General features: G+C 50.1%; 1 protein-coding gene across 1 annotated transcript in view; it reads left to right on the top strand.

Annotated features, from left to right (window-relative positions):
• CFAP77 (cilia and flagella associated protein 77) overlaps window positions 1-27602 on the top strand; it is a 146670-nt gene that overhangs the window by 68622 nt on the left and 50446 nt on the right. Inside the window, exons 2-3 of the mRNA XM_065927106.1 lie at window positions 17929-18028; window positions 18577-18805. Of these exons, the coding sequence (XP_065783178.1) occupies window positions 17929-18028; window positions 18577-18805 (329 nt within the window). The remainder of the gene's footprint in view (window positions 1-17928; window positions 18029-18576; window positions 18806-27602) is intronic.

The raw sequence follows: 27602 nt of genomic DNA, 5'->3' as shown, positions 1-27602 counted from the left end.
AGGAGCCCTGCCTCATATGTTATGATGAGAATTAATTCATTCAATCCCTGTTCAATGAAGATTTATCGAATATCTACTATGTGTGAAGAATTATTCTAGGCATGGAGACAGAGCAGTGAACAACAGTAACAAAAGAAATAACCCCTGCCTCATGAAGCTCCCATGTTAGGGAGGAAAGAAAGGTGATGACCAAACTTTATCAGTAAAACACAGAGCTGGTGGGATTTCCCTGGCAATCCAGTGGTTAGGACTCTGTGCTTCCACTGCAGGGGGCAGGAGTTCCATCCCTGGTTGGGGGACTAAGATCCTGCATGCCACAGTGTGGCCAAAGGAATTTTTTAAAAACCCATAGAGCAGGGGAGGGGAGAAGGGGAGGCTAAGTACAGTTTAAATGAAAGATCAGGTCAGGAAGGATCAAGGAATCGGCAGGTGTCAAGCACTGACCCTTGACCAAGACAGCAGGCACATAGTAATTGCTCAGCCCACAGTGGCTACTTGTACTGTTCAGCTGGGGTTACTAGAACAAGACCTGGAGGCTTAAACAACAAACACTTCTCATAGTTGTGGGGGTCAGCAGTGTATGTTTCTTGGTTTACAGATATTTGACTCTCTGATCTCTTCTTATAAGGGCACTAATCCCATTTATGGGGGCTCCACCCTTAAGACCTCATCACCTTCTAAAGGCTCCATCTCCTAACACCAGGAGCGGACAAGTGGTCTCTCATGGACCCTGTCTCAGGCACCTCTTCCCTTTACTGATTCTAGTCTAGTTCCTTCTGCTGTAAGAAACCACAACCATGAGTAGAATGGCTCTTCTGAGTTCTGTGGGTCCTTCTAGTGAACTGTTGAACCTGAGGACTATCTTGTGAACGCAGGAACAGCAACCAAGCATTTGGCCTCTGCTTACCCCTAAAGTATCTGCGTGAGGCCAAGGGGCTTGTGCCAGTATCTCTGTGTGGGGCAAGATAGGTGTGTGTTGTAATCTTCTGTGGGCCAAAGAGAACCCACCTGGTCAGACGATTGATCCTGTGATTGTCTAGAGAGGTGCCCCCCCCCCCCCCACTTCAAGCCCTCAAACAGAGAGCAGCCAGGGACACTCAGGCAGATATCTGGTCTACCTTGCAGATTGAGCTGCAGGGTTGGTTTTTTCCCAGTCACTCTGTCAGTGCCAACAGCATTGGGTGTGCATTCAACCCTCCAGACTTCAGAAGACGCACCCTCAGAGAACAGCAGCAGATTTCTCTAATAAGCAAAACCCCATTGGCTTTTATTACTTTGGGCAAAATAAAATTTGCTCCTGAATAAGCAAAAGCTCCCTGACAGCTCTGTCGACACGAGGCACCCTATCTGAAAAGATATGAGAGGCAAGGGACAGGAAATGTGAGGCTCCTCCGAGGCAGGTGGGGCCTGGTGCGGGCTGGAGGTGACAAGGAGAGGACTATAATCTAATGAAGAGGAAGGCTGGGCATGAAGGCGCTCATCTCAGCCCAGCCCTTTAAAACCAAAATGATGGAGTTCATTTGCATTTAGATCTCCTTGGCTCCCTCTTTTCATCTAAAGACAAATCCTCACAAAAGGCTGCTTAATTAGACCAAATTAGATTTCCGCTCAGCAGCTTGTCATTCATTACAAAATGCTGTTCTTTTTTTTTTCTTCCCCATTTTGGTAATTATGGGCTGGTCTATACCAGTTTGTAAGCGTTCACCCCAGCCGCTGAGTATGACTAGCATTCCTGATTTTGTGCAGAGAAGAGGAAAATTATTCAGTTGCACCAAATCTGTCTATTTTATAAGTTGGATCAAGACCATCTTCACTCGAGTCTTTTACAATAATGGGTATTCTCACTCTTAATTCTTTAATGATTAATCGTAGGAGCAGCACAGAGCTTGGTAATTTCCAGGACTAAAAGCTTAAGTACAAACAGACTTCACATGTAGCAATTATGCCATATATTTGAAATCTTCACCTGAGTTATGCAGCCCTATTCCATCTCTGAAGCCACCCATTAAATCATTTATCACACAGTCTCTCATCCTGAGCGGTTAATATTGCTCAGCTCAGATCTTCTCTCCCATGGTCTGTTCCCCACCCACTCCCAACCACAGAGCCTTGGCAGTTCCAATTTTCAGTTGTGGATGTAGACATGAGGGGGTGGGGGCCTGGGAGGGTGTTGGAGGATGGGGCTTGGTTTGGCTGATCCACGGTTTTCATCATCCCATTCTCCAAATCCTTTCTATCCATTGTATGTGGTGCGGCTCAGCATTCAGAGGATTTCCTACAAACCCGGGGAGGGGCCTCAGAGTGGCAGGCGGGTTGGGTCTGAGAGGCAAGGGTGGAGGTCCATCCCAGGGCAGCCCAGTTGACTTTGCTCTGGTCGTTCTGGTTGAGTGCTGGTGGGCAGGTCCCCAGGCTCAGATGCTGTTGATGGAGGTGTCAAACATAGCATCCGCTCTCTCTAATAACAATCGCCACTCAAGCCTACTGCCAAGCTTTAGTGAGGCTTGTTATGGGAGGGAAACTGAATAGTCTGAATAGTCTCTGCTCACACCAAGCCTATGAATTGGGTGGTGTTCAGAGAGGAACTGGCAAATGGGAGATTTAATAGCGGTGCCCAGATCAGCCTGACGTGACCCCAAAGCCTTCCCGAACAAAAGACTCAGATGACACGGGTCTAGGTGATGTGGATTCAGAACTTGCTCCAAAAAGAGAATGGCAGAGCTGGAGTGGCTCAGAGATCAGCTAGCTCTCCCTCCTCATTTACAGACAGGAACACTGGAGGCCCAAGAATGAGGGGGAAACCTCCTCCAGGCTGCCCTCCTAGGTTGGCCCTCCCCATTAGCCTTCAGTCTCCTACCCTTCTTGGTTGCTGCACACTTGTCATGGACACAAGGCAGCAAACTGCTGATTCCACTGCTCCCGCTGAATCCAGAAAGTCCTACCTTCCTGCGGGCTCACAGTGGGGCAAGGCTGGCTTTTTCTACTTTTTCCCTAGGAGCTCAATTTCCTGGAGAACCTAGCCCGAAAGTGAAAGTGTTAGTCACTCAGTCAAGTCCAGCTGTATGCGACCTCGTGGACTGTAGCCCACCAGGCTCCTCTGTCCATGGGATTTCCCAGGCAAGAATACTGGAGTGGGCTGCCATTCCTTGCTCCAGGGATCTTCCCGCCCCAGGGTCTCCTGCATTGCAGGCAGATTCTTTACCAACTGAGCCACTAGGGAAGCCCCAACCTAGCCCAAACAGGCAGATTTTTAGCGCTGGGGACCTGCCCGTTTTGCAATTCCCTTAATACTACACCAGTATCTGGTCATTGATAAGATACAGCCTCCTGGTCATAAGACCCCCAAGCCTCAGCTGACCTTTGAGCTCTCAGACCCAGAGACTCCCTGCCCTGCTCAGTGACGTCACGTGGACGCCTGAGCCCCTCTCCCAGCCCCCTCTATCCCAGAGTTCCCCTGCGCTCCCCCTTTCTGGACTGTGGCCCCTCGGGCATAAGCCCCCACATCGTCTTCATACGTCCCCTTCCCGCTCTCGCTCCTGTCCAAGCCCCACCATCAAAGCTCGTGGTTAATGCTTCCCCATGGCCGTGTCTTTTTTCCTTCCTCTACAACTAGGTTATCATCCATCTCTGAAAACTCCCAAGTACCAAGCATGGTGCCCTATGCCCTGTAAGTGGCCTCCGCCACCTCTGCTATGTAAAAGAGCATTGCTTAAGGCCAGCCTGACCTCTCTTATAAACCGGAAACCCAGAACCCACCAGAAAACGGCCCAAGGCTGCAAAGACGGAGCCGAGGTGGGACCTTGTTCTCCAGCCGCCCAGCTTTGCTGGAATCGACAGCCGTCCTTATTAACCGGCTTCATTTCAGAACCCCTTCCTCCACTCCTGCGATCTGCTGTGCTAACAGGTCAGCTGCCATTTTGTGTTAAACTCCTTCTCACTTATTACAATACCAGGTTTTTTCTATTGACATGGAAATAAAACTTACAATCAATGAGATATTATGAAATATACATCAAAACAAAAGTCACTGGAGCTGGCGTTTTCATCTGTTCTTGGGAAAGAACAAGGGTTTATGGGGGTGGGGGGGAGAAAACACTGAACATTTTTCTTCCCTATTACATGATGCGATTTTCAATGAATCTATAAAGAAAATGAAAACATAAATAGAGTAACCAAACAGAATGATCCCTGCAGCTGTCAAAACTTAAAACAGTTCCATTTTCCTTTGATTTCTGTTTTAAGTTTTGAAAAGTACATAGATCATTCTCTGCTTTTGCTTCTTCTTTCTTTCTTTCTTTTTTTTTTTTTTCCTTTTGGTAGGGAGCTTCTTTCTTAAATCTGATTTCTCCACAGACCATTGGCTTTGACCCTTAGTAGCTGAACTGACCGAATGACCAAATGAAGATGCCATTTATTCCTTACGCCTTCAGATGTGAGAAGGTAGAGGCGGACTCTTATTCTGTTGCTTCTCCACCATCTGGAACCTGGCTCCTTCCCTCCTTGGTGCCACTTCAAAGCCGACCCAGCGGCATTTCTTCCTTTACTAAGCCAGTGGCGTGTGGGCAGCAAAGGGCAAAGGGGGAGCCCTTCCCCGCTGGTGGGCACCCCTGCCGCGTGCCGGGCACGCCTGGGCACCTTCCTCTGTCGTCTCATCTAAATCCTGTCATTATTCACTGAGGTGGGGACGACTGTCCCCGTTTCACAAATGTTGAGGAGCTGAGACTCAAAAGAGGGCAGAAGGATCAGAGCCTGGATTCCGATCCCACCTGTCTACACCAGGAGAGGACCTCTGCATGACCTTAGTTGAGCAATTTCATGTTTTCTTAAAATGGAAGAACCCTTTCTTTCAAAGAAGACTGACATGGAGCCCCCCATAAATAGAACATCCCTCCCAGCGGCCGCCTGGCCGGCTCAGGATGCAGGCTTTGTGTTCCAGGTTTGCATCCACCTGAGGTTGTCTGACCTCCTCTCTGACCTCCTCCAGGGTCCCAGGAACAGGTGAGATGGGGCCTCAGGAGGAGGGAGCACAGAGGAGCTAGGCATGAATATCCAGGTCTCCAAACCCACAGCCCAGCGTTCCCTCTCCCTTCCACCACTCCTTCTGTCAAGTGTGGCCTTCCAAAAGTGCCCAAAGCCAAAGCATACCTTGCAAAACGGAGCCCAACCAGTTTCACTGGTCCTCAGGTTGGCCTTCAAGCAGAGGTGTTTGTGGAGCTCTAAGACTCGCCTAATAGACAGACCTGCCCGAGCTCACAGCCTGCAGACCATCAGAGACACGCAATCGGGGTGGGATATGGTCCCCCAGCCCCGGCATCCACTCCCACCCAGTCTCACCTCCTTGAAGCCACGTGATGTTTTCAACCACGTGGTCCATGATCCCACATTGAGACAGTGGCCACTTCATTTGCACTTCTTTCCTTTCCCATCCTGAAGAGAGAGAGAGGAATGTCCTAAATTGTCCAGATGAGAGGCATGGCATAACCTTCCTGTGGACATATTCAGTTCAGTTCAGTTCAGTCGCTCAGTCATGTCTGACTCTTTGCAACCCCATGGACTGCAGCACGCCAGGCCTCCCTGTCCATCACCAACTCCCAGAGTTTACTCACACTCACGTCCATTGAGTCGGTGATGCCATCCAACCATCTCATCCTCTGTCATCCCGTTCTCCTCCTGCCCTCAATCTTTCCCAGCATCAGGGTCTTTTCAAATGAGTCAGTTCTTCGCATCAGGTGGCCAAAGTATTGGAGTTTCAGCTTCAACATCAGTCCTTCCAATGAATACCCAGGACTGATCTCCTTTAGGAAGGACTGGTTGGATCTCCTTGCAGTCCAAGGGACTCTCAAGAGTCTTCTTCAACACCACAGTTCTAAAGCATCAATTCTTTGGTGCTCAGCTTTCTTTATAGTCCAACTCTCACATCCATACATGACCACTGGAAAAACCACAGCCTTGATTAGACGGGCCTTTGTTGACAAAGTAATGTCTCTGCTTTTTAATATGCTGTCTAAGTTGGTCATAACTTTCCTTCCAAGGAGTAAGCGTCTTTTAATTTCATGCCTGCAGTCACCATCTGCGGTGATTTTGGAGCCCAAATAACCAAAGTCAGCCACTGTTTCCACTGTTTCTCGATCTGTTTGCCATGAAGTGATGGGACCAGATGCCATTATGTTAGTTTTGTGAACGTTGAGCTTTAAGCCAACTTTTTCACTCTCCTCTTTCACTTTCATCAAGAGGCTCTTTAGTTCTTCTTGACTTTCTGCCATAAGGGTGGTGTCATCTACATATCTGAGGTTATTAATATTTCTCCTGGCAATCTTGATTCCAGCTTGTGCTTCATCCAGCCCAGCATGGACATATTAATTTTTCTTTTTATTGAGGCAAAATTTATATAAAGCTATTTCCAATTTCTTCAGTGTATCATTCAGTGGCATTTAACACCTTTACGATGCTGTGCACTCACTCCTTCTATTTTATTCCAGGATATGTTCATCACCCCAGAAGGAAATCCCATAGTCATGAAGCAATCACTGCCATTCTCCGCTCCCCCATTCCCCAGCAATCACTTATCCTTATCCAGAATAGGATTTACCTATTCTGGATGTTTCCTGTAAATGAACCCACATGTTATGTGGCCTTTGTCATCTGATTTCTCTCCCTCAACCTGTGTTTTCAAGGATCATTCATATATGAAGACTCCATTCCTTTGTATGACTGTCTAATATTCTACTATATATGTATGGATAGATCACACTTTTTCCATTTACCTGGTGTTACACACTTGGGTGGTTTCCAACTTTCAGCTCTGGAGGATAATGCTACTATAGACATGCGTGTACATATATTAGTTTGAACACCTGTTTTCAGATCCTTTGGGATTATATCTAGGAGCAGAATTGCTGGATCACATGGCAATTCTACATTTAATTTTTTGAGGCACCGTCAAGGGATTTATTAATCTAGCTTTCTATTCAAATAGAGACAAAGTCACTGATAAGTCCACCCAGTGGATAGACTAATGACGTCCGCCAGCTAGTATGACTGTTTCTTCTTTGTTAAAAAATAATTATTCTGGCTGTGCTGGGTCTTCGTTGCCGCCTCCAGGCGTTCTCTAGTTGCAGCAAATGGGGGCCAGTCTTCGCTATGGCGTGCAGGCTTCCCCATGCAGGGGCTTCCCTAGTTGTGGACCAGGGGCTGTAGAGAGAGGACTCAGTAGTCGAGGCACACAGGCTTAGTTGCCCTGCAGCATGTGAGGTCTTCCCGGACCGGGGATCAAACCCCTTTCCCCTGCATTGCAAAGCAGATTCTTAACCACTGGACCACCAGAGGAGTCTGTATGACTGCGTCTTACTGAGAACTTTCTTGGCCCTCTGCTAAGAACTCCCTCTGCATTATGAAAGGTTCCAATAACCCTCCGAGCTGGGTGTTCCCACTGTAACTATTGTATCAGTAAGGAAACGGGGTCTCAGAAATTCAATGACTTGTTCAAGGCCACACAGAGTTGAGAATCCAGAATTCCAACCTGTGCATTTGGCCTCAAACTTGTGGGGATTTTTTTTTGTTGTTGTTCTTGTTGTTCTGGGTTTTTTGTGTCTTTTCGCTATGCCCTGCAGCATAAGGCATCTTAGTTCCCCAACCAGGGATCCAAACTGTGCCTCCTGCAGTGGAAGCACGGAGTCTTAACCACTGGACCACCTGGGAAGTCCCCAAACTGTAAACACCAAACTGTAAAGTCCCAGTAAGGTGCCGAATGATTTCTGTCTGGAGTTGGGATGTAATGAGCGATACACTGGCAGCAGCAGATCTATGCTCCTAATTACGCCCAACTCAGACCATCAGGAAAACGAGTCTGCCTTCCTGGAGCTCTCCCCAGCCGTGCGCTCCCAGAGCTGGACTGCTGGGAGTCTGGGATTAAACCCTACACGGCAGATAAATCACAAAACAGGCGAGTAACACTTAGCAAAGCCCTACACCCGGTGATTTCTCTCCACCGGGGCATTTGGCTTTATCCCCTGTGTCTTCAGAGAGTGGCCAGTCACGCCCGTAACAGCTTCATTTATCAGGTACCCGCTCCTTATCCACCATGGTGCCAAGAGCATCTCATCTGCTTGTCTCAGCCGCAGACCTAAAATGGGGTGCTGTTTCCCCACTTTACAGATACGGAACTTGGGGTGCAGGCAGGTTGAGAGGCTGCGTCAAGACCGCACAGGTGTAGCTGACAGAGCCCCTGTGGACCCGGACGTTCCCGTTCAAGAGCCGTCCTTGTAAGCAGGAGCCCATCCCCGCCACCTCCCGACGTCAGAGGCAGCATCTCTTGAGGGAGCTTCTGATGCTGCCCAGGAGGAAGCTCTCCCAGGACAGTGAGCTGCCTCCTGACAGTGGCTCAGGTCTGTTCATGATCTCAGCGGATACCTAGGCAATTTTCATTACTTTAAAAGAAAAAAAAGTCCAAATCATGGTGTTTGTTCCTTCCAACCTCTCATGTTTGCCTTTTTTGAAACGCAGAGCGTTTCCCCCTCATCCACCTAAATCCGCTATTGAGTTACTGGCCCCCCGAGGCCGTGGGCTCAGAGCAAGGCATCCGTGCACTTTGCCGCTCGCTGCCTTCTCCGAGTGTAATCAAACATCAAGCTAAGTAGCAAATAAATCTCTCGATCTCATAAGCTGCACAGCGAGATCATGTAAATGCAAATGAAGGACCTGGTTTCAAGCTGTCGAGGGGGGAGGGGAGGACACGCCGGGGCCCTATCACCGTGACCGCCTCGCACGCCAGGGGCCGTACATCAGCTGCAGCAAGGGTTCTGGCAGCACCAAGGGAGCCAGGGCTGCCCCGGGGGAGGACGACAGAGGAGCCCCAGCAGGCAGCGAAGCACAGGCAGCCCTGGGGCATGGGAACCAGGCGGGGCCCTGGGATGGCCGGGCAGGTTCAGTGGGGCCCGGAGAGGTGTCTGCACTGCCCAGGCCGCCCCCCGCCCCTTGACCTGAGCTGGTGCGCTGACCCAGAAACACCAACAACGACAGCAGTAGCGGAGGCCGCTGGCTTACTGGGCTCCGGTCCTCGTCAGGGAGGTTTTACAGGTGAGCCACGGGGACCAGAGAAGTCAAGTGACTTGCCCAAGGTCACACAGGAACTGGCAGGGCAAGGCCTCAGCGCTGTGACATTAACACGTTGGCTTTCCACATCTTCCTATGGGCCTGGGGCTCCCCTTTCCCCTGCCTTCCTCCCCTGACTGGGCGAAGCCACTTCAGCCTCCACTGCACATGTGCACCAGAGTGGTGATGACCCAGGAGAACTCTAACTCTGATGCTTGGCGGGAGGGAACACAGAAAATAGAAACTGGCTTTAACTCTGCCTTTTTAATTATAAAAATAAAGTCTCAATACCCAGCCCCCACCCTTGGCCCCCCCCAAAGGCCCCATCTCTAAGGACATACCCTCACACACACCTTCTTATGTTTACTTCCAGTATTTTTTTTTCAATGAATTCTTTTCTAGGTATTCGTAACAACAGTATATGTAAATTTTTGAATCCCGCTGATTTTTTTTTTCACTTAACGTTACTTCAGATGTCTTTGATCATATATGGATGTGGTCTTCTGGTGTGTGGCTTTTTAGTATCGTTATGCGATGTTCAACTGCCGCTCACACAATACACACGGTTCAAAGAACCCGGCTTCTAAGACGACGCCGGGGTCCTTTGATGCATAATGCACCTTATTTCACATGATTGTTTATCTGAGGTTCTCATTATGGAAATAAATAAATATCCTCTATGCTAATCGTGATCACAATTTGCATTTATATTGTGCTTTTCATTCGAGGATCTTAAGTTGTTTTACAATAATGAACTCCCCCTCCGCGAGTGAGACGGGATGTGTGTGTGTGCGCGGGTGTGGGCAGAGCCATATACAGATATTTATTTAATAACTACCAGGCAATAACCGTGGGATTTCACAGAACTACACTTTAATAGGATGCGGGAAAGTGAGTGGAGGCTTCTCAACTGTCGCACAAACGTTCGTTGAGTTGAAACTCTGGACTAGAGGGTTAATGAGTCACAGCCTTCTGTGGTTGCCAGGAGGTGGGAGTGACTCCCCTAGGGGGCTCGGTTCTCGTAGATGAACACCTAAGACTGGTCTGGAACTCAGGCATCGAGCTCCCAGGCAGAAAACCCCTCTTGGAAATTACAGATCCAGTTTAGATGGTCCAAGAAGCAAAGCTAGTTAATTCCACCCATTTTTACCTCTTTGGTGAGAAATGGAGGCAAGTTAAGGACTTTTTATGAGCGTACGGGGTGGAGAATCGTCACACTCGAATTGTAAGGCCGGGTCACTGTTTTGGAAGTTGTCCCCGGGTACTTCCTTCCTGGGTCTCCGGTGACCCCGGAGGCAGCCTGCTCGCCACCTGTACTTGCCTGCGGAAAGCCCCAGCGGTCCTGAGGCTGGCGACAGGCCGCTCCGAGGGGCCTTCTGGGCCAGGGGCTGCCTGCCCCGCCTGGGTCTCAGCGCGGATTTCCAGGGCTCGGTTCTCGATGTTGGGGAGCAGAGAGGAGCGGCCGTGCAAGGAGCCCAGAGAATCCCAAGACCCCCCTGGGACGGGAGCGAGATGGTTTTAATTAGAGCTGGGAGATGAGAGACAAGGCGGCGAGGGATGACATCTTAATGAGGTTTAATGAAGCTGTCTGCTGATGGGGACAGCTGTCACCCAGAGCTGTATGCCAGCCAAAGCAGTCTGTGACAGAGCAACCTCCGAGAAAGGCGCAGTTTGCAAACGGCTGAGAAGGGCAGGGTGGCCAGACTCAGAGCGGGGACTCGCCTCCCGCCTTCGCCTCCTGAGCCGAACCACCACGAGGACAAGGGATTCCCGCTAGAGGCCGGACCCGAACAGCTGGCAGTACTTCACAGTGCCCCGTTGTGCAAAGTGAAGGCGTGCCTCGGAAAAGACCTTGAGTGTCGCGCTTCAAGATGCCTTAGAAGTCAGCGCTAAGAATGAGAAATACAAGGAGGGCTTAGCATCGCAGGGCGGTACGGGGAGGGCGGTGGGAAATGAAAGGACTCTGCCATTCCATCCCTTTCTGAGCCTCGATCTCCCCATCTGTCCAGTGGGGACAACGTGACCCCCCTTACAGAGCGGTTGTGAGGGGCCGCTGAGGGTGAGTGCAGAAGTGTGATGTCCGAGGGCCGAGGTTAACTGCAGCTCTTCCCTTGACTGGGCTTCCCAGGTGGCACTGGTGGTGAAGAACCTGCCTGCCAGTGCAGGTAGACGTAAGAGACACAGGTTCGATCCCTGGGTCAGGAAGATCCCCTGGAGGAGGGCCTGACAACCCACTCCAGTATTCTTGCCTGGAGAATCCCACAGACAGAGGAGCCTGGTGGGCTACAGTCCATGGGGTCGCACAGAGTTGGACACGACTGAAGCGACTTAGCGCACACTTCCACCTGGGTGCCTTCGGGCAAGTAGGAACCTCTTTAAGTTTCAGTTTTCCCACCTGTCAAATGGGAGAACACCCTCCCAGTGGGGTTGGGAGAGTTCAGGGAGAAGTGCAACAAGCTCTTAGGACACAGGAAGCGCTCGATAAAAGGGCTTGATGAGCAAGGTCACAGGGTGTAACTTGAGCCTTGCATGTAGCAGATGCTCAGTAAATATTTGCTCTTATTTGTTTTTTCCTTTGCTTCTGTTATAAAGACAACAAGGTGGTTTCTGGGGACCCCTGTGGGGCAGGTGCTCTCTGCCTTCACATGGCCCAACGCCTGCGCATTTGCCCCAGGGCCTTTGAACATCCCAGTTGACCGCCGTCTCTCATCCTATTCTGGGCTGAATGTGCAGACCGCCTGGTTTACTCAAGTGTCCAGTCAGAGCTGATTTGTGACCACGTCTCAGTAGCTTCACAACCTGTTTGCCTACGTCTAGAAGTTCAGAATCAGGAACTCCTCTGGGCACCTGTTTGTCTGTCCTTTACCGATCCCCTGAGTTGCCCAGGGAACTGCAGACCCTTCTGTCAGGCAGCTTTTCTCTGTAGGCTTCCAGAAAACCCCTCTGGACAAGCTGGGGAGGGAGGCCCAGAGTCGGTGCCAGGCCAACCCACCTCTGGCTGGTCCTTTTACTGCTTCAAAGAACCAGCAGCACCCCTGTTCTCCCTGGCTGCCCCACTGGAATTGTTTTTAGATCGGCTGTCCCCAAAAATGCTGACCCAAGAGCTGGATCTTCTTTCCTGTCCAGCTCTGACCCAGGCGTGACTTAGCTGTCCCAAGTCCAGGTCCCTGAAATGATGGCTTTTCCCATCACCCCCAGCCTATACAGTAAACGGCGCCTGTGCCCAGGCTCTCCTGGACAGAAGGCTACTCATGTCCTCTGTGTGTGTGGAGGGCATCGTGCAAACATGAGCAAAATCCAGTCTGCGGAGCTGACTTTGTGCACAGGAAAAGACAATCAGAGTCCCGGGCCACTGATGCTAAATGCCAAGGGGCAGCAAAGACATCGAGTCCGATGTGGGTTCAGGTTCAGCCATGGCCTCTCATTAGTGGTGAAGCTTTGGGCAAACAAGTCCAGCTGTCCAGGCCTCCCTTTCCCACCCAAAAAGCTGTGTAGTTTGCAGGGCTGCCTTAACTGTTGGTGGTAGGAGGGGTAAGCATCCCCATGGAGCCTGGCCCGCTGTCACCATGACTATGATGTTGCCATGGTTGGCAGTGGTGGCACCAGGGTGGGCCCAGTTAGCCCATCTCATTGGGCAACTGAGCTGGTAATGGGTGAATATGCTGCTCCTCTATGGTATTTCCCTAGAGGAAAAGACCCTGGTGCTGGGAAAGATTGAGGTCGGGAGGAGAAGGGGGCAACAGAGGATGAAATGGTTGAATAGCATCACTGACTCAGTGGACATGAGTTCGAGTAAACTCCGGGAGACAGTGAAGGACAGCGAAGCCTGGCGTCCTGCAGTCCATCGGATCACAGAGTCGGACACGACTGAGCGTTTGAACAACTAGGGTGTTTATATGTGAATGCAAGTGTTCTGAGACACACAGCCTGAACCTAAAGGATTAAATTGCCAAAGGTAGGATTTCAAGCATGAAGGTAATATCAGGAACCCACTGCTCTTGCGACGTGTGGCCATGACCACAGACCTACAGTCTCTGCAGGAGGGAAGCGGGCAGAACCTTGTAGGGCACCCACGTCAAGTAGGCAAGCAGGACCAACACTTCCTTGTGTTGCTTACAGCCAGTGTCCCTGCCCCAAACACACCCACCCTCCTGACTTCTAAAATCAGATGTTAGTCATGCTGTGTTTGAACTTCATCCACGTGAAGCAGCGTGTAACTTGTGTGTCTGGCTCCTTTCACCCCACACTTTGAGTGAGAGCCACCTGCGTGGTTGTGTAGAGTTCATCTTTCATCCCTGTTGCTGTGGGGCAGTTCTTCAACCCACTGGCCTGGGGGCCAGATGACTCTATGTTGTTGGGGTTGGGGGCTGTCTTGCACATCTTGGGATGTTTGCCAGCATCTCTGGCCTCTACCCACTGGACAGAGGACAGTACTGACTCCTTGGCTGTGACAAGTAAAAATGTCTCCAGACACAGGCAAATGTCCTCTGGGATGGCAAAACTGCCACAGTTAAGAACCACTGTTATAGAGTATTCTACAGAATGAATCTGCCACCACGTTTTTATCCCCCTGGGGTGGCCATTTGGTGCTTGGCTATCACAAATCAAGCTGCTGTGAGCATTCTCAGACATCTCTTTGGGTGGACGTGGGCATGCATTCCCACTGGGTGTCCAGGAGGGAATTATTGGGTGGGTTATCCATAGGTATATGTTTAGCTTTAATAGGTATTGCTGAACAGTTTTCTGCAGTGCTTGTATCAACTTATGCTCCTACCAAGTACTTGAGTGTTCTGGTTACTTCACGTCTTTACCGATTGCATTGAGCTTTTGTTTTGCATTTTTCAGAGGCTGAGCACCTTGACATAGGGGTCCTGGCCACCTTGACATTCTCTTAATAAAGTGCCTATTAACTCAGTCAGTAAAGAATCCGCCTGCAGTACAGAAGGCCTGGGTTTGATTCCTGGGTTGGGAAGATTCCCTGGAGAAGGAAATGGCAACCCACTCCAGTACTCTTGCCTGGAGAATCCCATGACAGAGGAGTCTGGCGGGCTACAGTCCATGTGGTTGAGTTGGACAAGATGTAAGAGTTGGACATGACTTAGTGACTAAACCACCACCACCGTTCAAGTCTTTTCTCATCTTTCTATAGGATCACCTGCCTTTTTCTTATTGATCCTTAGCAGCTCTTTATATATGATGGATAACAGCTCTGTGTCAGATGTATGTATTGCAAATACCTTCTCTCACTCTATAGACTCACACATTTTTAGAGCTAGAGGCAATCTATGCTCCTCTATCAAACCCTCTGGTGCCTTTGGTTGTCATTACTTCTTCAGTTTGTCCTTTTAGCAAGATAATGAATTTCATAAGGGCAGGGGGCTCTTTGTTCACCTTGCAACTCCTGGCACAGAGCTTGGTGCAGAGGAGATTAAAAATAAATATTTGTGCAGCAAATGAATGAGTGACTTTCCCATTGGGATGATTTTTGCAGCCCAAGGCTTCAGTGTTTTTGGCTGCTGTTGACTCTTGGGCAACCATCACTAAAAAGCGTGGAGATGGTGGCACTCGCTTCTTCCCTGCCTCTTTCACCACCGCCCCCTTCCCAGTGGCAGCCATGGAGTCTGTCTGTCGAGCCTCTGCCAGCTGGAAGTCGGCCCACCAGCACCTGCGGGAGGGAGGCGGGGCCTCTCCTAGAGAAGTCACGTTTTAATTAACTTCCCTCGCCGGCACCGGAGAGGGCAGATCATTTTCATAAACAAATGAGGAGCCAGGGCTTTGTCTGCAGCTCAGAGTGAATCATGTAGAAGGAAATCGAAACAAACCACCCAGCTGAGGCCCCTGCCTGAAACTCAGAACTCCTAGTTCTTGGGGAAGGTCAAGGCCTGGGATCGAAGATGAGAAGGAAGAGGAAGAAAAATGGTGAGGTGGTGGGTAGCAAAGAACTGATAGAGTCTCCAAGGAGGCAGCTCATTCATTCACTTGATCAACCCCTCTTTACTGGTATCTATTCTCTGCTGATCTCTTTGCAAAGGAGGGGTGGAAATAAATACTCTTATGGGGTGTGTTGAGAATCTCTGCTCAGTTTTGCTGTGAGCCCAAGACTGCTCTAAAAATACAGTCTATTTTAAAAATAATCAACCTTGAAAGAAAGGAAAGAAGGGAGGGTGGGACAGAGAGAGAAGGAAAGAAGAAAGAAAGACTGAGCGGACAGTCTACCAAGGGAGACAGACATTAAACTGATCACCACACAATTAATAACCCAATTACACTACTTTGTAATCTTTAATGGCTTTATTGAGCTATAATTCACATACTATACAATTCACCCGTTTAAAGTATACGGTCCAATGGCTTTCAGCATATACACAGGATTGGGCAACCAGCGCCACAATCAATTTCAGAACATTTTCATTACCCCTGAAAGAAGTCTCATACCCCTTAACCATCACCCCTAAATCATTCCATTCCCTTCCCCATTTCAGCCGTGGGCAACCACTAATCCACTTTATGTTTCTATGGATTTGCCTATTCGGGACATTTCATGAAATAAAATCATACAATATGTGGTCCTCTGTGACTGACTTCTTCACCAAGCCCCATACTGTCACAGCCCGTCCCCACTGAAGCAGTTCTACTGTTTCTAGTGTGTAATTCTGTTTCTTGTTTTTGTTTTATGTTGGTTTTTTTGTTTTTGTTTTTTTTGGCCATGCTGCATGTTGGACCTTAGTTCCCTGACCAGGTATTGAACCCATGCCCTCTGCACTGGAAGCACACTCTTTAACCACTGGACCACCCTAAATGTGAGCTCAGGGCCATATGAGGCCATAGACAAGGAAGTTTGTCTGCACTGAGGGCAACCCAGGAGGGCTTCACAGAGGAGTCAGTTTTTAATCTCAGGTTTAGTGAGCATTGGTTATGTGCTACCAGGAAAAAGAAACTGATAGAAACCGTGGTTCTAGATGCATAGGAATTTATAATCCAGGCCGGCTGGCCTGCATGTGCATTCCTAGAAATTGAGGTCACTGAAGTTCTAAGCTTATCCAAATGAACAGAACATATAGGAAGAGTTACTGGAGCCAGAGGAGGGAGACGCCACTGTGAGCCGGAGGAGTCCAGTAAGTTTGAAGAATAAGAACCAGAAAAGGGAAGGCAGGCAGGAGCAAAAGTGGCTGGGACGCCTGCAGACCCCTCAGGGTCTATTGTGCCCATGTCTGAGGTCCACAGTGGGGACTCGGGGGGCAAAGTCGCAGAGGCAGGCAGAGTTGGAAAGTGCAGGGCCCAGACCGCCAGGCTAAGGGAGGGGTTCATTCCAAAGGCAGTGATGAGCCGTCATGGTTGGTCCTGGATCATCCACATTTATGCACCCAGGTCTCTGGGAGCCCGAGCTTTGGGGGCAGAGACTGACGGGGGACAGGAGAAAGGGTGAGGGCGGAGCCACCAGACAGTCTGGCGAGGCTGGAGCAGTGATGTCCTGGGGGCTGTAACACCCTGCAACTGGGAGCCTGGGGCCCGCGGGGTGCGAGGAGCAGCTGCACCCACCCAGCTCGGTGAAGTCCCCGGCCCCCAGGCCTGATGGCACTGGGAGCCACGCACCCCTGGTTGGTACCTCTTTAGCAGGCGGATCTGAATGTGGGCTGGAGAACACACCCTGGGTTCAAACCCCAGCTCTGCCACTTCTTCCCATGTGGCTTCATGCCTGTCTGACCTCTCTGTGCCTCAGTTTCCCCATCTGAGAAATGGGAACAGCGATGGGCTGCCTCACAGGGCTGCCGTGAGGACTAAGTAAGAGATGTGGATGGAGAACCCAGACCTCAGCAGGGGCCCACTGACCAAGAGCGGTAACGTTCTAAGGACCATAAGGACCCCTACGCCCAGGGAGCTAGCTGCTCATCTACAGAGAGGCAGCACAGGCATCGTGCTTAAGAGGGATCTTTAGACCAGGCTTCTCTGGTGAAGAATGTGCCTGCCAATGCAGGAGACACAGGTTCGATCCCTGGTCTGGGAATATCCCACATGCTTCAGAGCCACTAAGCCCATGGCCCGGCCCTCTGCAACTAGAGAAAAAGCCCATGCAGCAATGAAGACCCAGCACAGTCAAAAATAAGTAAATAAATAAATGTATAAATGCACCTGCACGTGACACCCGGCCCTGTCCTTTAGAAGCCGAGAATCGTGGTCCTGCCGCTCTGGTTCTCAGCTTCCCTACCTGTACAATGGGGAAATTGATGTGGTTGATCACAGAGCAATTTCATCCCCACAAACCCTTCTGGGGGGTCAAGGAGGGGTTGACCCAAGACGCAAAGAGAATGGCTGTCCTGCTGCCGGGAGGGTCAGTGGGCCTTGTCACCGCAGCCCCACCCTCAGGCAGCTCCAGGGACAAGGATTGGAGGGTCCTGGCTAGGAGTGAAGGGTTAGGGACGAAGAAGCCCCATCCCTTGGGGGTGGCCCCAGTGGAGTCTCCGTGAGCCAGGTCTTCCCACCCATCTCCATGATACATCATGTGGAGCACTGGGCGGGCGGATCTGGGCTGGACCTCAAGTGTGGCCGCCTGGTGCGGGACTGTGCCCCGCTCTCCTGCCTCATAAATGCGCCTCCTCCTTCGGGGCCTGGGTCCCAACCACCTGCTACCACCAGGGGCCCCTGAGCAGGAGGCCAGCAGGCAGGCTTCCCCAAGGTGTGTCTCAACGCCCGACAGCGCTGAGCGCTCGTCTCAGGGTCGTCTGCGGCCCACACCCCGGTCGCGCTGCGATCGCCCACAGGTCCTGGGGCCGCTGATTTCAGTGTAACACCCTGGGTCTGAGATCCCACTCCTGACCTGTGCTCTCTGTCCTTCCCCAACAGGCTGAGCTCGGGAAGCCCCGGGAAAGAAGCTGCAGTCTGCCCGGAATTAATTTTAATTACGGACTCTACATCCGGGGGCTGGATGGAGGGGTCCCTGAAGGTGAGCAAGCGTCCTCGGTCGCCAAAGGGACTTCGGCCCTCTCGCCAGGCCACATGGCAGCTGGCCACGCTCCAGGAAAAGGGTCGGGGGTCTGCCCTGCAGCACGATTCCAAGTCTGGGCTTAGCCGAGAAGGACAGGACCACACAGGGCCCGGGTTGAACGTGTCAGAGAAATAGCAAGGGTCCCTGACCGTGCGGAGCCTTGTCCCCAGGCAGGAGACTGTCTGTGTTCTGCAGCTTCTGAGTTGCAAGCACGGACAGGGTCAGGACCAGCCCTCTGATCGCTCAAAGGAGGCCTGCTGCTGCTCTTCTTTAATCGCTAAGTTGTGTCCGACCCGTTGTGACCCCACAGACTGCAGCCTGCCAAGGATGCTGAGGCACCATCTAGAATCTGGGAATCCTGACCACTCCCTTTCCAGGGAGCCGAGCAGGGCTGTCCCTCAGTCGGTTCTGGGTTAATGAAAGATATTTGTGCCCCAGTTTCCTCCCAGTGAGATGCCACGATTGCTTTACTTCCCTGATTGACTTTCGTCTTTCCCTGCCCTCAGCCATTGGACACTGGAACGTGTATAAACAGCAGCCGACCTGCCCCCACGAGCTGACCCGGAATTATATCGCCATGAACCGAGGGGCAGTGAAGGCTGGCCTGGTCACCGCCCGGGAGAATTTGCACTACCGTCAGCTCAACGACATCCGCATCAGTGACCAGGATGACAGGCGCCTCAAGAAGGAACCGCCCTCCCTCCCTCCAAATATGACCTTTGGGATCCGGGCACGGTGAGATGGCTGGTACCCAAGGCTCCATCCCCTCACCGTGGCAGTGACGGGCTGCTCATGGTTGGGAACAATGTGGGAGCGGGACTCTGGACTCCAGGGAGGGGTGAGTGATCCAGGCCTGGCCAATCAGCGTGTTTCACAAACCACCTTCATGGTGATTGGCTCAGAGGCAGCCGTGTGACCCATGTCCCAACTCTGGAATGCGTGACATTCTATAAAAAAAATGTGGTTGCATGTAATCAAGTCTCAACTCGAACAACTTGGGTGTTGTTTTTTTTTTAAGGGTAATTTATTGGCTCACATGAGTGAAAGGGAAGAGCTTCAGGCATAGCTGGATCTAGGCAATCAGGCAATGTCATGTTTGTCTCTCCATGACTTGGCTGTGCTTCCCAGTTTTGGCTCCAGTCTCTGATAAGCTTCTTCCTCACTTGGCAAAATGGCCAGGGACAGCTGCATCCTTAGGTCCTGTGCTTTTAGTGGCCTCAATGGAAAAGAACTATAAAAGCCTTGAGGTTAAGATTCTTTGGTCTGACTTCAGTACCATGCTTGTCCCTGACCCAACCACAGGGGCGAGGAGAAATTGCAAAATACATTGATTGGCCAGGCCTGGGTCACCATATCTTGCCTCTGCACCAATTACTGAGGCCAGGGGATTCTGATGCTCTGATTGGTCAGGCCTGACCTATGGCCCTTTGTTGGAGGGAACTTGCTTGGAATCAGGCTCCGCAGTCTATATGGGCTGATGGTGGAAAAGATGTGGCAAGAGGGGTTCTGACCCAGAAGGATGAGAACAGAACACAACAGCAGGCAAAAGCAGCAAATGTCCAGCACAGCAGTTTCCTAACCTGTAATATGTGTTTGTCCTTTTGTGTCTGGCCTGTTTCACATCGCATAATGTACTTGAGAGTCATCTGTGCTGCAGTATGGATCAGAATTCCTTTCCTTCTTAAGGCTAAAGAATAGTCCTAACTATATCACAGTTTGTTTATCCACTCAGAATAGTCATTTGGGTTGCTTCCACCTTTTGGCTATTGTGAATAGCGCTGCTATGAATGTGGGTGTGCAACATCTGCTTGAGTTCCTGCTTTCAATTCCTTTGCATAGATACCCACAAGTGGAATTGCTGGACCACATGGGAATTCTATGTTTATTTTTTTAACTGCTGTGTGTGTTTCCCACAGTGTCCGCCACCATAATTTTGTATGCTTTTCCATCTGCCTTTTCTCACCATCCTACCTGGTAAAAGCTACTTGTTCATCAAAGCTCAATGCAGCATCCTCTCTTTGGTAAGCTTTCCCATCTCCCTGACCTCAAATAGTATGCACCACTCTCTTACTGGAAATGCATTTCTGTTCATCAGCCCTCAAAACCTGGAATGTGGCACTAGAGACACATTGGAAAGTCACTCGTGGGCTAGATTGACTAATTATCTGTACATCATCCTTCTTCCCACTTTGAAATAACACCCAAGTCAGTCTCTGAGGTTCTCCAAGACTGCCTGCAGTGCAGAGTCCCCACTGTGTGGTCACTAGCCTGGCCCATTCTGGTCACCAGCGTCTTGAAGACAGCATGGTGTCCAGGAGGAACCCTGGCCAGGAGTCACCCGGGCATTTAGTCACACCTTCATTTCCAACGCTCTTTCCTTCTAGGACTTCTGTTCCTTCATCTGTAAATAGGATGTTACAGCAGTAACCAGCATTCTGGGATTCTCAGGGTATGTTCTGCCTCTACATCAATTCAATCCCATCATTGTTAAAACCCTGTGCATCCTAGTGTTCATAGCAGCACTAGTTGTCCTAGTTGTCCAGCACTAGTTGCAAGCAACCTAGTTGTCCATGAACAGATGAATGGACGGAGAACATGTGGCATATATATATATATATATGTTAATGCTAGTTGTTCAGTCCTGTCTGTCTCTTTGTGACCCCATGGACTGTAGCCTGCCAAGCTCCTCTGTCCATGGACTTCTCCAGGCAAGAATACTGGCGTGGAAGTAATACTGGCAAGAATACTGTCCATTCCCTTCTCCAAGGGATCTTCTCAACCCATATATATGTACACACAAGGGAATATTACTCAGCAATAAAAAAGAATGAAATAATGCAATTTGCAGCAACGTGGATGGACCTATGGATTATCATACTAAGTGAATTAGGTGGAGAAAGACAAATATGTGATATCACTTTCATGTGGAATCTAAAATAGGACACAGATGGATTTATTTATAAAACAGAAACAGACTCCCAGACATAGAAAGCAAACCTATGGTTACCAAAGAAGAAAGCGGATAGAGGAGGGATAAATTAGGAGTTTGGGATTAGCAGATGTACATAAAACAGATAAGCAACAATGTCTTATTGTATAGCCCAGGGAAGTATGGTCAATATCCTGTAATAAACTGTAATGGAAAAGATTATGAAAAAGAATATATATATATGTTATATATGTACAACTGAATCGCTTTGCCATACATGAGAAACTAGCCCAACATTGTAAATCAAACACTGCAGGAAGCAGGCAGAGTTACTTACCCAGCTGAGCCGCGGAGAGGTGAACTGACCTCCCTAAGTTCACACAAATTTTTCACAGCAAGACTTGGCCTGGATTCTTAACTGGTGTGCTTTTATTTAGAAATACAAGGGACTTCCATGGTGGTTCAGTGGTTGAGATGTTGTGCTTCTACTGTAGGGTGTATGGTTTGATCCCTAGTCAGGGAACTAAGATCTTGCATGCTGTGGTGGCCGGGGGCGGGGGGGTGGGGGGTGGGGGTGTGCAGCTAAACATTTTATTTAAAAAAAAAAGAGAGAACCCAGCGCGTTGGCAATCATTTAGTTCGAAGCCCTTCTTTGAAACAGGAAAACAGAAGTTCAGAGAAGTGAAGAAATTTTCACAAGGTCACACAGCAGGGTGTGACCAAACCAAAGCCAGATCTTGAGCTGGCCAGCACCCCCCATCCAGGGCTTTCTTCCCCTCCTTGGGGCCGAGGTACAGCTCGACCCCCCACAGCGTCTGGTCCTAGGGCTGTGTGGCTCTACATACAATGGAAAAGCTTAAGTCAGCTGGGCTCAGAAAGAACATCCATTACCATCGAGCTTTCAATATAAAAATCTTAAATTGCTATAAAACTGAGTGGCTACAATTCCAGGGAAAGGACGTGATGAAGTGCCGGCTATATCTTCTGTGATGGTAAATGGGCTTTGCATATGCAAATTGAATGGATTTTAAAATGGTATTTAATGACAATTTTCGTAGCAGACGTTAACATTAATTGCACAAAAATGAAAATGCTGCATTAGGTTGCTGTTAGCAGCAAATATCGTGGCCATAAAGCTTTATCTTTATCAACAGCGGCCCTTTCTGATGTGACAGGGCAGCTCAGCAAATTGCAAGCAAAAGGGCTTTTATGGAACAAAAATACCCCCCAAAGCAGGCCCAAATCGGCATCAATTTCGCTTTATTTCTTCATAAATGGAGGTTAAATGGCTGCTGGAAAAGCTTTTACTGCAACGCCCGATCTGCTGCGAAGCCCCTCAACCTTCCAACATCCGTGCAAGAACAGTTACAAAATCATCGCCCCCTCTCGTAATGGGGCTATTACTTTAAAGTTATGGGACCGAGGCCCATTCTCTAAAGATCACCTTTTACAAGCCTCGATTGTATTTATTTCTTTACTTTAAAAGCATGTTAGAAACCAAATCTGATTACATCTGACTACCCGAGGAGTGGTTGGGGTGATTTGGTCCAAAAAGAAAGAAGCAAAGAAACAAATGACTTCTGTTTGCTCACAAGTACGGATGTGTTAAAAAATAAAGTTCCACTTCAGACTGAACACACTGAGGCCTACAGTTAGGGATGCTGCGTTTGGGGGTTTAACTGCCACGTGAGAACACTCTGATCACAGCTCTGCCCCCCGCCTCCCCCAGTGTCAAATCCTCTGGCCTTTTATACATTTCACGATGGACAAAATAACTAGACCTGAGGGGCTGCATGCACCTCCACCTGCCCGCTCATTCGACCTCTCAACGCCAGACGGGGTCAAAACCTGAATCTGGAATTATTCAATTACTTCCTTTCCAGTTAGCTGATTTGGTTTCCAATCCATACCAATTTGTTACAGACTGTCCCTAAATCAGAAAGGTATGCTTTGATCCACGAGCCTCTGGCTAGAAGGAAGTGGACACCTAAGCAATTATCTGGGAAAGGAGGCCCATGAAGACACGTGATCATGAGTAGGGGTGGAGGCCAAGTCAACCTGCAGAGGTGTTTGTTTGGCCCAGGCAGTGATTTAAAAAATCACAATTTCAGGACTTCCCTGGCAGTCCAGCGACTAAGAATCCATGCTTCCAATGCAGGGGGCACAGGTTTGATCCCTGATGGAAGATTCCACATGCTGCCGAGCTCAGCCAGAAAAGTTTGAATGACTTGCCACATTAAAAAAAAAAAAAAATCAGGAGATCTCATATAAAAACAGGCAGTTTAGTAGCCACGTTGTGTCTGAGTCTTTGCAACCCCATGGACTATATAGGCCACCAGGCTCCTCTGTTCATGGAATTTTCCAAGCAAGAATACTGGAGTGGGTGTCCATTCCCTTCTCTAGGGGATCTTCCCCACCCAAGGATTGAACCCTGGTCTCCTGCATTGCAGGCAGATTCTTTACCAACCGAGCTCCCAGGAAAAAGTCAGAAGCCCAGGCATCCTGGGTCTGCTCTCCTACCTGGTACTGGGGGCCGGGGCTGAGCAGCAGCGCCCGCTGCAGGCAGAATCCACGGGTGCCTTTCTGCCTATCCTAGCCTGCACCCAGCTTGGCTTCTCTCATTTCCATGACCCATCCGGTCCCAGGAGGCACTGAGTTTGCAGCTGCTGGTGTAGACAAGTCATCTTGACTATTCAGCCACCTGCTTCCTCTTTTTTTATCCTCTGATGATAACAGGAGCCACCATGAACAGAAGCTGCTCTGAACTGAACTCACACTTGGCAGCTACCTGCACATATACCTGCTGATGAATCCTACGAGGCAGGAAGCATTCTGTCCATTTCGTGTGCGCGCGCTCAGTCGTGTCTGACTCTTTGCGACCCCATGCACGGCAGCCCACCAGGCTCCTCTGTCCGTGGGCTTCTCCAGGCAAGAATACTGGGCTGGGTTGCCATTTCCTCCTCTGGGGATCTTCCTGACGCAAGGATCGAACCCCAGTCTCTTGTGTCTCCTGCATCGGCAGGCGGATTCTTTACCACTGAGCCATCTGGGAAGCCGGAAAGGGAGGATTCAGGTGTTCCCTGAGGCTGCACGATGGCAGAGCCTGGATTTGCACCCTGGCTAGCTGGAGGGCTTTGAAGAGTGAACCTCTAGGATCAGGCAGCTGGAAAGAGCCTGCATCCTCGCTCTGCTGCTTCACTGTCAAACTCAGAATCCAAACAAGGGAAGAATTTTAAATTCTCGTTACATGCAAGGTCATAACACAGATCTCAAAGCACGCTGTGACCCCAAGTCCATTAACAGGTAAACCGTTACATCTGGAGGCCAGAAATGTAACCATTAAAGAAGGGCTTAATTATTGATGTGTCTTAATAAGTGTTTGCAAACGTTCACATGCCCTCAGCACATCTTAATTGTTACTGCTCCTAATTGGTCCAACATTTTCAATTAAGATAAGACAAGGATGGCAGGGGAGGGAAGGGCTGGGCAGCAGCTGGCACTCCGGGCAGATTCTGGGTGCCCAGGCCTCTGCCTTCATGGATGCTAGTGGGGTATCCATCATTCAGTCAATGAGCAAACGGCCCCCTGCACGCCAGTTTCTGACATGGACCCGGTGGAAGATGGGTAGAACTAACAACGGCAACTAGTGTTATTGTTACCACTCCAGGCCCGACATTGCTGAGCACCTCAGAGGCCTCCTCTCCTTGAATAACTGGACAGCTCAGGGAATACACTCTTACATCCCCGTCACATGGAAGGAGAGACAGAGGGTCAGAGAGGAGAAGCCATTTGCCCCCGGCTGCCCTGTAGTGGAATGGAGGTTAGTCTGGCCCCACCACCTGTGCTGGTGACCGTGGCACTGAGCTGCCTCCTCAACAAACATGAGGATGGAGGTGACATGGGTAGAGATGCTACCCAAATTTTTCCTGCACGAGAGGTGTGCTGAGACAGAGTATAATGATGAAGGCCATCTTGCCTGGATTTTCCTTAAAACTTTAAACATAATTTCTGTGTGTGTGTGTGTGTGTGTGTGCTCAGTCAGTCATGTCTGACTCTTTGCAAACCTGGGGACTGTAGCCCGCCAGGCTCCTCTGTCCATGGGATTTTCCAGGCAAGAATACTGGAGTGGGTTGCCATCTCCTACTCTGGGGGAGCTTCCCGGCCCAGGGATGGAACCTGAGTCTCCTGGGTCTCCTGCGTTGGCAGGAGGATTCTTTACCACTGCACCACCTGGGAAGCATCACAAGAGCCCAGTGAACTTTCCTTTGGAGATGTCACTTCCCTTCCCCTTCCCCTTCACCTTCGCCCAACTCCCAGTAAACAAGCTCTGTGATGGGGCATCCAGAACTGCCCTACATGGGATGCTCCAGGTCTGCTTTGCCCCCTCGCGCCCCAGCATCCCTGGTGCCGACCCCAGTGCCTTTGCTGAAAAGCCCTCAGTGAATACTGGCTGAATGAATGTATGAGCACATGGCCACATTTAAGTCTGACTATGAAGCCAGTAGCAACTTGGGTAGAACTCTTACCTCATCCACCAATTAGTCTAGCCTAGACTCCCTCCAATCCAGGTGCTGAAAGTGTTCAGACCACGGGAAAACAAGAAACACAACAAAGACGGGGAACGTTGCCAGCCCACCTTCCCGTCCGCGGCCGCCGCTCACCCAGCTATCAGATGCATCATCAGCCTGACACTGACAAATGTGAAGGATGGGGGAAGTTTTACAGGCTGTTAAAAAAATGTTTGCTGCCTGACAGGTTTTTTTGAATCTCTCTGCCAAGCTGATTTATTTTACAAATTTACAAGGGGCCCATCAATCACTCTGGGTTATTTTGTTTCTCCCAGAGCCGACGGCCGAAATCCAAGCCACCCACCCAAACTCTTATAAAATAATAATAAGCCCCTTCCCAAGCACCTGTCCTAGGGATCTGAGACAGGTTTTGAATGGGAAGACCGGTTCCAGGTGTTATCACTGGCCAAAACTCAGCAGAGTGAAACCAGGCTGACCACGAGGGGGAGCATGCAGACCTCACAAGGACCCCGGTGCCTAGGAGCTGGCCTGAAGGGGTCATCCTGCCAGGCAACCAGCCCCCCACCAATCTGCTCCCCAATGCTGACTGCAACTGTAGTTAAATAGTCTTCTGCTTCTTCATCATCAGGTGCTTAGGTCCTGGAGGGCATGGATCTTGTCAGTTTTGTCCACCACTCTATCGTCAGAGCCTGGAACATAGTAGGCACTCGGTAAATATTTGCTGGAGAAATGCAGTCCAGGGCCTTTTAAGGCTTTGAGACATTATTCACAGTGAGGAGGAAGCTGATTTGAGATCCAGAGATGAGATGGTAAAACCAGAGATTCCTGTATCATTTAGCCAACAGTGGTCCCCAACATTTCTGGCACCAGGGATGGGTTTCCTGGAAGATCATTTTTCCAGGGACCAGGTTGTAGGGGATGGTTTCAGGATGATTGAGGTGAATTACATTTATTGTGCACTTTATTTCTATTATTCTTTTGTCAGATCACCAAGCATTAGATCCCAGTTTGGAAACCCCTGATTTAGCAGACTCTGCTGTCTTCCCCTGTGGTGGATGTTATGAATCCACCTGTAATGATGCTTCCTCAAAGACCCAATGTGTTCCTTGGCTGCATTAATAGAGGTAGCAGGTCCAGAACAAGGGAGGTGACCTTCTTATTCTCTTCTGCCACTCAGGTCACTCTTGTGGCATCATTTTAAAATGTGAGCCATCACAGATTCAGGGGAAGGCCCACAACCAGCGGAGTGTCCAGAGAGGAGACATCAGCCTGGGACAAGGGCAGGGAGATCACCGTGTCAGAGAACAGGGCGGGGAATGCTCTTCCCCAGCTGCATGAGGAAAGATGTAGACGGTGCTCAATACCCTGGGGCCCTGCTATGAGGACAGTGGAGGGGCTTTGCTCGCAGGGGTTTCAGAAAACAAAGCAAGGACCAGCATATGTATGTGTGTCTGGGGGGCAGTCCCAGCGGCTAACATTTGCAGAGCCCTTGCTAAGCAGCTGATGGATATAATGTTGAGTGCATTACAAGCATCATCTCATTAAATCCTCATGATTCTGTCAAGCTTGGACCGTTATCCCCATTTTACAGATGCGGAAACTGAGGCCCAGAGACTCACTTGTCCAAGGCCACACAGCCGGTCAGTGGCTGTGGCAGGATTTGCAACATGTTTCCTTCCGAGCTGCTGTCCATGTCCACAGCAGGCTGAACTCTTCAGCAGGCAGAGGCAAGCCTCCGGGCGTGCAGGGGAGTCCTCACAGCAGGATGACATCTCTGAACAACAGCCGAGGCCGAGGACCACTCTCTGGGGGCCAGCTTTCCGCAGAATAACTCAGTTCATCCTTACTGAAACCAGGCACCTCCAATCACCCACGAGGAACTAAGGCGTGGAGGGGGAGGTTGTGTCCCTCCGCAGGTGGTGTGTGTTCGCTCCAGGACCCTCACACTCAGCGGCGGGAAAAGATTCTCACAGATGGTGGAGGGGTTGGCTGGCTCATCACAGCCCGGTTGGGGCCAGGGACACCCCATACTGGACCCGACAGGGGTGCCTCCTGATCAGAACCAGCCTGCTTC

Source organism: Muntiacus reevesi, chromosome 3, assembly GCF_963930625.1.
Source record: "Muntiacus reevesi chromosome 3, mMunRee1.1, whole genome shotgun sequence".
Lineage (NCBI taxonomy): Eukaryota > Metazoa > Chordata > Mammalia > Artiodactyla > Cervidae > Muntiacus > Muntiacus reevesi.
The sequence above is the reverse complement of the archived record's forward strand: the minus strand, read 5'-3'. Positions and strand labels throughout refer to the sequence as shown.